This window comes from Telmatherina bonti (genome assembly GCF_933228915.1).
Source record: "Telmatherina bonti genome assembly, chromosome: 22".
Taxonomy (NCBI): Eukaryota; Metazoa; Chordata; class Actinopteri; order Atheriniformes; family Telmatherinidae; genus Telmatherina; species Telmatherina bonti.
In genome coordinates, this window is record NC_136631.1 from 9,348,262 (window position 1) to 9,363,576 (window position 15,315).

Sequence of the window (15,315 nt, forward strand, 5' to 3'; positions counted from 1 at the left end):
AAACTAATTGTGATTTTTAAGGCCTTGCCATTGAGTGTGCGACTAGACAAATGGTGTGTGTGTGATCCGTGATGGTGAACGGAGCAGACCGCTGGGTCTTACCTGTGTCAGAGGGCAGGTGAGTGCAGGGAGCGGGACTGTAGACGCGAGCTGCGTAATCTTCAAACGTGGTCAGCTCCTGGTGATTCTGCACTATGGTCTCGAGGTATCGAGCTCGCTCTTCATAACTGAGGTCAAAGGTCAAGGCCAAAATCCAACATAAAGTCCTGGAGTCACTTTCATCATAAGATGACACATCACCACAACAATTTATATGAGAGAAAGTAGTTGAAAATCTCATTTTAAAAGGTACAGCGTGCAGGAATTACTGATATCACATAGGATGCACTGGTCACAGAGTAAACTGGCACGAGTTTTTCCCAGGTGCTGATCCCAACTGTGTGAAATGTAACTTAGGTCCAGCTAATCTTACTCACATGTTCTTAACTTGCCCTGCTTTGTCCACATTTTGGGATCTAGTTTTTGACTCCCTTTTGCTTGTCTTCTCTGTTGTAATCCCATTGACTGCTCTGTTTGGGACTCTCCCTAGTGGCCATGCCTTGCCACCTCATTTTGCTGAATTTGTAGCTTTTCTTACTTTGTTGGCTCAGAAGAAATATCTTAATGCGCTGGAAACACCCTCACCCACCCACCCACTCTCAATGGATAAGAGATGTCTATGATTTTCTAAGATTTCTATGTTGTTATTTCTTTTATGAAACTGGAAAAAATTAAGCACTCGCTTTGTGGCTCTGACGCTAAATTCTCTACACTAAAGTCTGGTCACCATTTGCAGACCATGTCATGTCTCTTACTCTTGATATTGCCCAATGAACACAACCTCTTTTCTCTGTTTTTTCAGCATGCCTTTGCTTGATACACCCATACACTTTGTAACTTTGGTAGTAGCACATATTTCTATGTTGTGTTTTTTTTTTGTGTTGTTTTTGTTCTTTGGTTTCACTCGTCTCAATTTCCATTTTATTTTGTTTTATCTTTTTTTTATATTTTCTTTCTTTCTCTTTTGTTGTCCTGGTGTATGTATCAGATGTGTATGATGATACCTAGCATGTGCAGCTTTGCACCCCATGACTTCTTCTGATACTGTCATTGTCTTTCAATGCTTCATTTTTGTACTTGGAAAAAAAAAGATAAATAAATCATACATAAAAAAAAAGAATTACTGATATCTAGGGGTAAAGACAAACAAATAATGACTTGGAGCACAGCTGTGAAAGGACGGTTGGAAAAACTCTTCTGGATATTAACACATTTTTATCAATGGCTGGATCCAGTGGCCTCGGGTGCAGCTGCGACCGCACTGCAAATAATCGCTTCAAACTATTCGCTCGACGACTTTCTCTGCGCCTTTTAAGCAGATACTTACACGCAAGGTGGTCTAGCACCTGTCGAAAAAAGCTGCTAATGTAGTTTTTAAAGTTGTTTGTCCATTCAAAGACACCGTAGTATAATTAGTGGAACAACTATGGCAGCCATGGTAAGTAGATATAAATGGCAAATTGTAAAAGGAGGATAAAAAACAATAAATACTGAAAGAACTAAAGTTTTAAATCATAAATTATTTTTTTCTGTCATTGGATTTAGTTCCACACTGTCAGGTAGTCAGTGCTGTAATGGTGACGGTTCACCAATCGCAGGGTTTTGGGACGTTAACCTCACCTGAAGACACCTCCTTCCAGCATGAATGATGCTTGTTATGTCATTAAAACCATAAAAACAAGCATCCAGCAGGCAGGCTTGGAGCATAGAGGTTAAAACAGCAGTTAAAGGGAGAAATGGAAACGACTGCTATGTGGTCAGACAGAGCAGAAACTTCAGCTACAGTTCAAGCATGTTTGTTCAGTGACTGAAGTGAAAAAGACTCAAGAACAAAACAATACCAGACGCTGACTCGCAGACAGTTTGTTTTGCTGAGGTTGAATAAAACCATTCCATGGATTTATGAAGAGATTTGTGCACGTTTATAAAACTCTGGCCCATTTAAAAGCTCATGCGAATCAAACAGATGTGAGCAGAGCAGAGGGAGTTAACGTAAAACCTCAGTTCTCACTTCCTTAAATGTAGCATTTCTCAGAGCATGCAACACAACCTGTGTCTCTGTACCTGCATCATGGATTTTCAGTAAATACAAGACGAAGAAAAAAAAAAAAAAAGACCTTTTATCACTTGCCATTACAGCGATGAATTCGAAGAAAGAGGCTCGGGGATTTAGTGGAGAGCAGAGTAAATGGAAACCAGGACTTCAACTGTCCATTTATTAGAGATAACCTCATTGATTGAATGACATTTGCCCTCTCTTCCTTAGTCGTCCTCATACATCCAACCAAAATGACAGCCGCATGCGGTCGTTACAGCCTCCTGGACACGCATTCAAACAATTCAGCCCCATCATTCTCCAATAGCATTACCATTTGCTCGGCGAGCTCCAATAACAGAGGATTTTAAATGAGAGCAGAGTGTTTATGCGTTTGTGTGTCCCTATGTGATAAAGTCGCCTGCATGTGTGTGTGTGTGTGTGTTTGTGTGTGTAAGTGCATGAGTTAATGTCTGAGTGTATGATGGGATTAGGCCAATGAATCTTCAGAATGAAATCTGTGTGTTTGTGTCTCGGTGTGTGTGTGGCGGCCTCACGGTCGGGGCGGCCATCTGTAATAGCGCCCATGGGTTTTCTATTGGGTTAGAGAGCTGGTCTATGGGCCTCAGAAGGAGAAAGATTCAGGTCTAATGGTGACTGATTCGGTTAGAGACAATGATAATAACAACAATATGGCTCCTTTAAAGTGCGCTGACAGAATCCAGGAGGGTGGAGATTGGTGGGAACTTCAGCCTGACATCTACCGTACTTTATTTCACAGGAACTTGTTCTTTTAAAATCATTTTTCAATCCGCCATACGGAGAAAAGCGAGGAGAATGAAGGGAAGAGGGCGGTCTGAAAGTTGCAAAGAAAGTGAGATGTTGACAGAGGAAGAGAACTTGTAAAAAGATAATGGGGGATAGCAAGAGTGAGGAGGACAAGGGGTGAGAATCCTGCAGCGAATCACAGAAGAGGTGAGGAAGATATTTAAGTAACAGCACAAAGCTGGATGTGTGTCACCCAGAGAGAGTGGAGAGAAAAGCAGCAAAGTCTCCATGTGATCTCACCGTTTGCCTTTTCCTGCTGCCCTCACCCCCTGAATCGCACTTACTTCCCCCTTCGGAGACTATGTGTTAGTGAGGGGGGAGAGGTGTGTGGATGTAACGCAGTTAGAAACAAGCAAATCACACCTAATCATCTTCATATCAACTTTTAATAATGTGTGACTGAATAGAGCAGCTGAGGGGGGGGAAGAAAAAAAAAAAGAGAAAAGTTTTTGGGGAAAAGGCCGTGGCTTCATCGTTTCTGAGAAGGTGAAAAGGTTTAAAGGACACCTGCTGGAAAGACAGACGTCTAGAGAGAAAGAAAAACAGAACAAGAAGGAAAAAATACAGAAAGTTGGTGCCACTGCTGAGATAAATGACCAGCACATCATTTTACTTTCCTCCACTCTCTCTCTGCCTGCCTCCTTTATGTCTTTCTTTCGCTTTGTTCCTCTCAGTTGGGGTTTCTACCTGTGGACTTGTGTCACTGTGTCACAGCCTCCCTCTGAGCAGAGTCAACATCAGATGGATGGGACTAATATGCAAAACCCACATTAGCTGTGGTGTAAGAGGACAAGCCGTACAGAGCAGACAGACTTTATTACAGGAAAGTCTTGCAAAGAAATAATAACCGAGTATTATCTAGAAAATGGGCTTAAAAGGTTAAAAAGAAAATACTGGTGGTCTGATGTTGTTCATCTTGGATTACAGTTACTTATGTATTTATCTGTAAAAAAGCACGGCAGAGGGACATTTATTATGTACATTTCTGGAGCTGATAACTTTGTGCTGCAGCTGGAAACATCCTGTTCAGACGAGTTTGGCTTTATGCACCACGTGCAACGCTTGCAAGTGGACATCAACACGCTGGCTGTTTTTAAAAGCGCACCGTGGCTGATTAATTATAGAAAGGAAAAATAATCTTATTGACAGAGAGAGAAAAAGAAAGAGAAAAGGACAGAGCAAGAGAAACTCGCTAAGAAAATCTTCCAAAGATCAGTCAGGCCTATTTAAGGATGTTTTTCCTGCGATATTTGAGGTGGGAATACGTAAATATATGACCAAATCTGTGCAGACTATCTCATCTGCAGTGGAAGTTTACTTCTACTCCCACATGAAACTTTTTTCTCTGAAAGATGTTTGCATCAGGAATCTGCATCTGCTTGTTTTTGTCACTAAAATGAGTAAATGTGAAATTATGAAGTTTGGTATTTTCAAAGAAAAAGCATCTGTAAGAATGCATTCTTTCAAGAATCCTTTTATCTCCTTGCAGTTTCATAAAAATGTTCAAGATATGTAGAAATGTTTGCAAAAACAGACACTTTTGATGAGACATCAGTGAGTTTAAGTGGTACTTATGTGGAGTCCAAACCTTGAGGATCCTCTGCCATCTTACGCTGTAAGAGGCTTGGCTCTCAGGTTGGGTATGTTAGAATAACAGAGAGATTTACTGCACTGTTAACCAAGATACAAGTCAATAAAACTTCCTGAAAAGTGAAATGTTATTTCAGTCAAAAGATAAACTAACACCTGCTCAAATATGTGAAGGTTTGGCTGCTTGGTGGTTAGCTTCATGCAGTCACAGGAGATGTTTATACCGACTTTCAGTATCTTTTAGTGCGTCTGCGTGAAGGACTTTCAGAGAACTATTTAGGAATTTGTTAAAATAACAAGTGAAAACTTTTGTCAGACTGAAAAGATCCATCAAGGAGATAGATGAGACTCTGGAGTGGGGATGTCGAGCTCTGCCGTGCAGCTACACCTGTCCCAATGTGGCTTTTAAGGCAGACGCATCAGGAAACAAAACTTTTCTGTGTCCACACTGTAAAGATTCAAAGTCATATATTCACAAATCAACATTTAAGTGTTTTTAGAACTAGTTCATTTATTCATTCATTCATTTTCTGAACCGCTTAATCATATTCAGGGTTGCGGGGAAGCTGGAGCCTATCCCAGCTGGCTTTGGGCGACAGGCAGGGTACACCCTGGACAGCTCGCCAGTCCATCGCAGGGAACTAGTTCATAAGACTGAATATACTAATTTACTTTAACATGAGAAAATTCAGGACATTAACAATGTACCACCTGTAAAAACGATGAGAAAGAGAAACCTTCGATTAGGATGATATGAAACACCCCTCCCTAAATCCTGATCAGACAACCCGAGGAGGCGCAAAAAAAAAAAACTTTTCATGGGCTGCTACAATCCTTAAGTTTATATATAAACATAATAAACAAAAAAACAAGCTTTTTGCAGAAAAAAATTAGTGCAAATTCCCAGAAAACTTGGAATGTTCACACTGCATCTGTACCTCTGTGGACGTGGATTCGGAAGCAGGTTTCTGACACTTGCCTCCATGCAATGACATGAAAGTTGGATTAAATGCGACAGTTTTGTTCAGACTGAGGTCAATTTGAAAAAGATCACATATTCATTCAATTTAGTAGCTGATAAAACAGCTTTAGCTGTTTAGATTATAATAAGAGGATCCCATATGCATCATACATGTGCAGAAAAGTGAGATTTCCGTCACTTGTGAACACAGGTCTACAAGCTGTGATATTTGTCCATCACCTGTGGGGTTCCCAAACTTTTGCTTCAAACTCCTTTTTGTCAGCTGAACCGTTCAAAAATAAAATAAAAAGGAAACATTTTGCAAATCACTTAAAGACACTGCAATATATTGGACTGTAAATGTCAGGCTACATTAACTACACATGTAGGAGTTTATATTTATAATTCGTATTGGCCAGAATTCAGACTATAACTTGCTTAATAATAATTAGCCAAAGATCTAATCAGCACTGGTCATGATTTCCATGTGAAAAATCCCAGATTATCTTTAAAAACGGACAATCAGCAGCTGGCCATTTAAATTCCTATCTGCATTCACAGGGTACTAATTTTAACAAAGTTTTGTTGAGGATTTTGGGTTGTGTCTTATGAATCGTACATGGTACTAATTTTGTCTCATGAATTGTGACAAGCAAAATAAGTTATTTATGTATTAAAAAAAGTCAAAACCAGTGAGAGGTCACAGAAAATAGAGGTTTGCACATCTCTGCCTCCATCCACCCCTACTTCTCTCTATCCAAATGGCAGTCGCCACTATCTTCTGTAATTGAATTTCAGATGGGTCCTCTTATTAAGTCATTAGTTGAAAAATATCTCTTTCAGAGAAAAGGTGAGAAAGGGGAAATTATAAGGGAAGAAAGATAGGAAAAAGGGAGAAAAAGAGCAGAGCAGAGAAAGGCAGACACAGAGGAGGAGGAGGGAGATAAAGAGGCTCTTTTGTATCGAGTCAGAAACTCATTTTCTTGTGCGTGTTTGAAAAGAGAGGAGAGAGCGAAGTGTTCACGCCATCCACGGCTCTCCTCCTCCCTCCCCCGCTGAGCAGTTCATTGTGCTGGAGTTCGACTCCTGTGATCACTTGAGACAGAGGGAAGCTGCAGGAGGAGAGGAGGTGAGGGGAGGAGAAAGGGAGCTTGTTAGCGCATTAGGAGCTGGGACCACTGCTGGGATGTGAGTGTCTATGGCAATGTTTGTGATACGAGTGTGTGTGTGTGTTTGTACAGTCTATAAGTAGCGGAACATAAAAGGCCTGCAGGGAGCAAGAAACCCTGCAACCTTAAATTAATTATCAATTAAATAAAACCACTTTATTTTTTTAAAACTTTGCATTAAGATCAGTCATTTAACGCAGAGTTTCAATGTGATTAAAAACAATCTAGTAAGAGCATTAACAGGTTTGTTTTACTGGTTGCATGTGAATTTATTATTCATTTGTTCCTTCATTTTCTTAACTGCTTTGTCCCTGCCTATCCCAGCAATCATCATGTGAGAGGCAGGGTACACCCTGGACAGGTCGCCAGGCCATCACAGGGCCAACACAGAGAGACAAACAACCACAATCACTACTAGGGACAATTAAGAGAAATGCATGTCTTTGGACAGAGATGGAAACAAAAGCCACTATTCAAACCTCCCTCCAGCTGAGCCTCGCCAGTTACCTTCTTGCTGTTTGGTGCTAACCTCTACGCCACCGTGCAGGCCTTTAAATTCATTAGTTTAGCTGAAATCATATGTAAATAGAAGTTCCTAAAACCTCACAAACACACCCAGATAGGACTGAAGATAAAATCCTGCATAAATATACTCAACTAGACTCAAATGAGACGATCAGTAAAAACAGTCAACATTAATGCAGCTGAATTCTGAGTCGAGCTGCTTTTATTCACACGTTTTCTTTTTTTCCTCAAACATAAAAACATAAAAAACTACAATACTTTAATGAAATCCTGTTTTTATAAGTGCAGCATAATCTCACAAAATAACCACAAAAGTAACTTGAAGACAACATTTATTTACTTGTAAGATTTTCTCCCAGAAAGGAAACGTAATTTCTCCAATATTTCTCCAAAAATTGTGAATGTCTTGCTGGAGTTGTATAACAGTATACACACCAGAGAGCTTAAAACAAAACTATTCCTCACAAAATGTTCAGATACTTCAAGCGTGTGAGTGAACAGAGCAGCAGTGAGCGCTGAACTACTATATTGCAACTCCTTATTTGACATTTTTCCAGCTCTACCCTACAATTTGTGCATGAAGAACATCTTTACACTGCGTAATGTCTGATTCAACACCCTGCGTGTTTTTGCTGCTGTCACAGCTGTAGGTTTGGTACATATGTACAACATATGTACAAGAGAAGATGAAGATCAAACCAGCAATCTTCAGATATTATCCTGATAATTTAAATCAATGCACATCCAACCCCCCCCACATAAGTACCTGCAACGTCATTCTCTGTCTGCAATCTGTACTTTTACAGCAACATTGGATACCTTTCCGACCATAAAACCCTGTACCTCTGACATTAACTGTGTCAGTAGGCGACTGGGAAGCACTGCAGCGTCCCAAGGCTGAGAAACGGCACTTCACAACTGTTCTTTTCCTTCTTTGTCATCGTGTGACAGCTGCATTTTGCTTTACGGTGCAGCGTCACATGCCAACAACTGGATGTCAACAAATTGCCCGTTGTGAAGGCACACAATGGCGGACACAGCAAAGGAACACAATGGGATATTATCAGAGGAAGGAAAAGAGTGAAAGAGACAAAGCTTCAAGCACTCGTCTATTTTACGTTCTTTCTGCACAAAAACTAATGAGCGTTTCTTCACATCAGAGCAAAGCCAACAACAGGAAAAAGAGGCACCTACATCTTAAGCTGCTTCGCTTTTTGATAACTGTCCCATGTGACAATTTAAGATTAAAACAGGAAGTTTTAATCTATATTTCAATTATAACGACACAACCAAAATGTTGTTGAGGGTAAAACTTTAAACTCAGTGCTCTCCAGAGGTAGAACTTAATCTCTGCGTCAAACACTGAGTTTTTGTCCTTGAGATATTTTGCAAAGATGTTACTGGAGCTACATTTAGTTGTTGTTTGTTTTTAAGACTGTTAGTTTAAGTTTTGTCTGTAAATGATTGGAGATTATCGGCAAGAAAAATCCTTTGACAACTTCCTTTTCTGTTTTCAGAGGTAGAAAATGAAGCTTGAAAGCAGAACTTTTCTATTTTCTAAAGCTTGTATGAGGTACCTCTCTTCAGAAACACACTATCTCACTCAGCATCTCCCAAACACACCCACACACTATCTGTCCTCTCCACCCCAGGCATTGGAACAGACAACAGAGAGAAGGACATCAGAGGGATAATACAATTGGAAAAGCTTTACAGCGTGTAATGATAAACCTGTGCGTGTATGTGTGTGTGTCTGTGCCCAAAGGAACAAGCTAATGGGTTTATATCTTTCTGTGATAGCAATGATATGGAGGCTTTGTGATTTCATTACGAGTGTGTGTGTGTCCACGTACGCCAAAGATGGGGACAGAGATAGGCTGGTCTAATGCACTACTTATTGTTAGCGGACGATGTGCATGAAAGAGCCACACATACACACAGGCCCACAATTGTATTTACCACTATTCATCTGCTCTTTAACCCAATGCAGGAGCAGAGGCTGAGGAGAAAAAACAGACGTGATACATTAATTGGCCCCTTGTCACCCCACTATTTCACCCTTTGACATGTGTGTGCACACGCGTAAGATCCTCAGCCTCCTCCCTGTCACCACTAGGGAGCCCTAAAGCTGCCAGTGCAATTACAAGGTTATTTATTTATTTATTTATTTTTATAACAGGCGCAAAGTTCATACACACACACAGCACGGTGATGATTGTCACCTAGTAATAATTCTCTTATTAAGGAGATGGATTCTGGTCTTATCTGCAGGCAGTCAGACATTATTCCCCCTCTGCCTACAATTATATTCATATACGCACACAGATATAATCCTCAGGACACGGATATAAGAGCTGACAAAGATGTAAAGCTGAAGATTTTTCTACAGATTTATCACTGTAAATTTAAAACGGGTTAAAAAAAAAAAACAACAACTTACATTGACAATCACAAAACAGTTTTCTGTTGTTAAACTTCAGGTCTTCACATAAATGTGAACATTAATGTCACACATTCAGCTTAATCACTGTTGCAGAACAAACTCTCGTGGTTACTGCTGACAGACAATGAGCCCCGCTGGAACTTAAAGTAGCATTACGTCATTTTAAAGCTTTCAGCTTTAAAGCTTTTAGCTTTAAAACTTTAGCTGTTTCCAGCTTGTTTTGATTGCACGCGGACATTTACTATGTAGCCTTCATTCCTGAAGCTGCTGTTTCCCAGCTCACCTGAAGCTGAGAAACCACACTTTATTTCCCCTCCCAATGTGTCACTGCATTGCAGCATCTTACTTTACGATACTATGGAGCACGCTACCAACTGGATATCATTACAGCGGCCCTTTGCAATACGCAACATGGCTGATAGAAACGAGTCAAAATCAGACTTTTACTGGCTGGAGAGAGTTCAGAGAAGAGACAGGATGCAAGACAAATGCAAAACTATCCTTCATTCAGTGGGAAACTTGGCTGAATGTCAGGAGGAGGGCTTGAACTCATTGGCTGACAAATACGTCTTTTGCGGTTTCTGTGTATGGAAAGCCGATTTGGGCAGGTGTGTGCCAAAATGGCTCCAAAAATGCATCATGAGTGCACACCCGACATGTTGTGAATGCACCCCGAAGATGCACCCGGCCAAATCGGCGCCCCACATTCCACAGTCACAAAAGATGAGCCAAAATGCTCCGAAACGCATGGGGCTCTCTGCTACAACCATGCACGGCAACCAATGAGTTGAGCTTCACATACTTTAGGTGACTTTGCTAAAATCTCAAACATCCTGTTTCAGAGTGATAAAGAAAAACTCGTCCATGCATTTGTTAATAAAAGGGGTTTTTTATCCTGTGGTCTCAAGAAAGTCTTTAAAAATCCTGAATCAAATGAGATTTAGGAGAAGAGACTGTGTTTTTCTAGTTTGTTCAGTCTTTTGTCAATTCATACACAATCCAGAATGGAAATAACTTTTTATCCTCACTTGTAAAGTTCTTAAAAACCTTCATTATACTCACGGTTTCATCAATTCATTTTGATGTAACACAGGCCGATTCAATTACGATTTGTAAATCTTCAAACACGAGCAGGAAGCCAGCAGCTAGCCTTGTAGCTGCTGAGCGTGAGATTCACTCATCAGGTTTGAAGGCTAGTGCTTGGAAACACTGTTTTTTATGGGCATGAGAACAAACAAGACCTGCACAAGACTTACTTCATACATAAGCTGTTTAAAGCATAATAGTAATACCACAAACATGTGACAGCAGCTCCGTTCCAGCCCTGGTTAGTGGATCTTTTTGTTCATAACAATTGATAACACACCTTTCCTGCAGATTCTGGAGAAGCATTAAGAGACAATAAGAAAAATATTTTTAATGTGTTGGATTTATTTATGGTTCAACAAAGATAGTGGAGATAAATTTGTTTGGATATTTGATTTAATGGACACTGAATGGAGTATAAAGTAGGATAAAGGTAGCCATGGAGTAAGAAAAAAAACCCTCAATATGGAACAAATATGAAGGAAAATCTTGAGAATTGTTTAATAATTTAATTGTAGCACCGCCGAATTGTAATTTTATTTAATATTGAGCACCTCTAATTATATTCTTAAGATTTCCCCAACAGAGCCTTGTTGGGCTCATTACAGGTGGTGATGAATCGGCGCACAGGGATGAGGTCCAGAGCCTGACAAGCCTGGTGATCAGGGAACATCCCGCTTCCTCACACCAACAAAACCAGAGTTCCCACTGGATTCCAGGAAAACGTGGGACTCAGCTCCAGCAAGGCTTTACGTAAATGGGGAGTGTGTCGAGGAAGTGAAGTACTTCAAGATTCTCTTATCCAAGAAGCTTTTCTAGCCAGACACCAGTCACAGTGAAGAGGACATGTAAGAGACTCCATTTTCTCAGGGTGGTTTAGAAGAACAATACGGAAAAGAATCTGCTCGTCTCCTACTGGCGTGCAGCGATCGAGTCCGTCAGTGCATTCGACACAGCTGATGGTGTGGTATGCAGGCTGCTCTGTAGGAGATCAAACACCTGAGAGAGTGGCAGACACTGCTGAGGGGAAAAAACCCCCAAAAAAACTGGTTGCCAGCTAGCGTCTCTGGAGGAGAAGATCGCTGCTTCATGATATCTCAGCAGAACACAGACCACGATCAACGATTTTTCAAACTGTTAGCATCAGACAGGAGGTACAGAGCAGCTGAAGCTCACACAACTAATCTGACCAACAGCTTCTTCCAAAGGGCCAGAAATGTTTTTCAGCTGCTTTAAATTCTTGCTTTTGTCCCGCTGTTCTGCGCTGCTGCTACTTACAACACCATATCATGTATGAACTTCAAGTTAATACTTATATACGAGGCTACCTGGGCATGTATATCAGTCACTGGGGAGACTGGGCTGTTAACCCTTTATGGGGCAAGTGACTATTTTTGATCACTTCGTTTTCTTTAATATTCAGCATTAAACTATTTTTTTTTGTTAATGTAACAACAGAATAGAGGTCTTGGTACATACCAGAAGGACAATTTTAGGTTAAAATTTCTCATTTCTAGGTATTACACAGAGTGCCCTATAAAGGGTTAAACAAAAATGAACCTAAACTGACCTTCAGAACCAAGAATTGACATAATCTTGCTCATGTCAATTACTTAAAATGTTTGGAAATTTAAATTTCTCTTAAACAAATGTAAAATTCTTGATGAAATTATCATATATATATATATATATATATATATATATATATATATATATATATATATATATATATATATATATATATATATCATAAACTGCGTTTAAATTAACTTATTTCACAATATTTGCTTTTCTATAACAGAAATAAATGCAACAAAAAATCCAGATGGCTATGGGGGCTAAAAATAAAATGATACTGGAATAATTGATAATTGAGGTAACCTGTTCAATTTAATTGTGATATTGATTTGAGGTCGTATTGCCCAGCCTTAGTTTCTTGTCATGCTATTAACATGTTCATATGATGGTTTCTCAAAATAAATAATGTTTTACTAGTATTGTGTAATTTGCAAATATTTATCATTAATCCAACAAAGTTGCTGGTGATGTCGTTGTTTGCTTTGTTTACAAAGACAACAAAGTTATATTCAGTTCAATTCAGCTATTCAGGCTCGGTTCTTGCAGAAACGGCTTCCAATAGTCGTAACAAGATTTTTCTGCAACATAGTCTGTCTCAGACGACCCTCTTTAGTTATGTTGCAACAAGCCAAGACTGCTGAAGAAACTCCTGTGATGCACTGAGCAATCTGTCACACCATGTATTGTTGACATTTAACTTTTGAGTTTTTCTCCCCGTCCCCTGTTGATGGTGCCTGCTGATGAATGAGTTTAATTCAGCTGCATTTTAACTGGAGTGAATTCTGATCTGAATGAGCAACAATGGAAGAAAATCTGAATCTTAGAGGCCCAACTGGTCCATTGTCAGCATTAGGTCCACCACAACAACATTTAGCCCTAAATGTCCTGTGTGCATGTCCAGAATGATCATAATTACTAGTTTATTCAAGAGAGATGTAAAATATATCAGGCAGAGGACTTTGTTTTGATATACTTTGTAAATCAAGTGAAACTAAAATATAAAAGCAGGGCAGATTTGGGGGGGGGGGGGGTGATATTCTAAACTGCAATGCTGCACTAAATGTCACTTTCTATATAAAGGTTTAGTCTCTTTCTTATAATCTGTGCTCATGTGTTGTGCCAGGCGGTCTGGCTGCAGGTGCATGTTAGTACATTTGAGCCCCTGCCACCCAGTAAAATGAGTGAGCCGCCAAAATGCAAAAAGAGAGGTAAAGAAAGGACTCCATGCTGCTCTGGTTGTTGACAGATTAAAGGGATGTTCTGCTCAAACATCCAAGTTTGGTTTTAAGTTCTGTTTTTCTTCTGTTTTCTGCTTTGTTTCAAACCACATTCACCTTTCTTAATAGTCGGCATAAAGCATGATATTACAAAGATGCATCTTTTTTAAATCAGATCATTTGCAGCTTTTATTGTTTTTCATTTATAGTAAATAAAATGTTCTGAGCGTTTGGACAACTGATTGGACAAAACAAGCAAATTATGTCACAATTTCCTGACACTTCATAAACAAAATGATTCAACAGGTGAATAACAAGTAGAACATTTAATCAAATCCCACTTAGCAAATATTACATAAATCAATGTTTTCCTTCTAAATCAGCACACTGAAAGTGAGGAAATACTTTAATTATTCATAAATATCCTCATTCCTCACTTCCCATCATAGTATCTTTTTAAGGCCAGGCTCAAGGTGGCTGTTAGTGCTCATGACACACAGTTTGCTCTGCTGCACTTCTCGGTCTTGGTCATCTACGAGATCCCCTCCTGAATCTTAAACACCTTGTCAAATAAAAATACTTACATTCACACACCCCGCCACGAAGTGCATTTGCGCACTTGCACACACAAACTACAGATTAGCTTGTTTACCACTCAGAGGGGGATCTGCTCCAGTGAGGTGTGACTGAGCCACTGATGGCTGCGACTCATGTTTCTGCACAGCTCTCTGCGACAAGCATGTACGTGCACAAACACACACACAAATACACATGGTCACTCAGTCAGAACAGGAAACATGTATTTCAGAAATTAAGTGATTAAAAAAAAACATATTAAGTAATTTTCTCTGTGTCAATTCCCACCTCATACATATCTACAAAGCATGTGTGTGTGTGTTGAGCGATTGTACAAGACTGACGTCTGCCATGAAGCTGTATCAAAAATCTACTAAACAAGCATGTTTATGCAAAATGCAAAAAATGTAAAACACCTTTCAGGAACTTTACAAAGTCTTTCAAACATCATACATGTAATACGCATACATACACTAACGAGTGATTAAAGCTGCAGGGAAGGAGAATGTTAAGCAGAAAATATATATCCACTATGAAATGAAAGCTCTGGATCAAAAACGGATTGTTTTACATTTTAGTAAGTCTTAATACTGCAAATTTTGGATCTTGACGGGGCAGAATTTGGAGCAGTCAGTGAAAGGTTAAGTAGCTAATCTGTGTTTATTAAGCAGAACCTGACAGCTAATACACTCATCCCCAAGGAGAAGTAGAGGAGATTAGCCACAACCCCGACTCTTTACCCTTTTCTTTTCATTTCCTTTATCCACCCGACGGGAAACGATTAGCTGCAATCATCCCCCTCCTTATGCATTCACATACGGACTCATATTCAATTCCTGAGCCTTAACCCTCACGAATACACAGCCCCTTAACCCATTCCTAATTACGTCTTTGTACATTAAATGCCTCTCAGTGTGTGGTGGTGGTTTCTTGCTAAATTGCAGAATACTGTGTTTTAAGTGAGGAAAGGCTGGGTAAATTATATTTGTATCATATTACACACTAATAAGTCAGTTTTTGTTTTTTTTTAAATTAAATTGCATAATTCTGTCAAGTAGCCTAAGATGCAGGCATCAGTAAAAATAGTTTTTTTTGCCCAAAGGAAACACTCATTCAGGGTCTGATGATAACATGACCCCATTTTAGCATCAGCAACAAGGAAGCATGTTCAGTTTTTTTAAGGTTCTGCCCTTACCTCTTCATCATGC

At 39.6% G+C, this 15,315-nt stretch overlaps 1 protein-coding gene across 1 annotated transcript in view; it reads right to left on the reverse strand.

The window, feature by feature from the left end:
- The window catches only part of ralgapa1 (Ral GTPase activating protein catalytic subunit alpha 1), an 86,111-nt gene that overhangs the window by 6,879 nt on the left and 63,917 nt on the right, over positions 1–15,315 (reverse strand). The window contains exon 45 of the mRNA XM_079262085.1: positions 103–227. Within this exon, the coding sequence (XP_079118211.1) occupies positions 103–227 (125 nt within the window). The remainder of the gene's footprint in view (positions 1–102; positions 228–15,315) is intronic.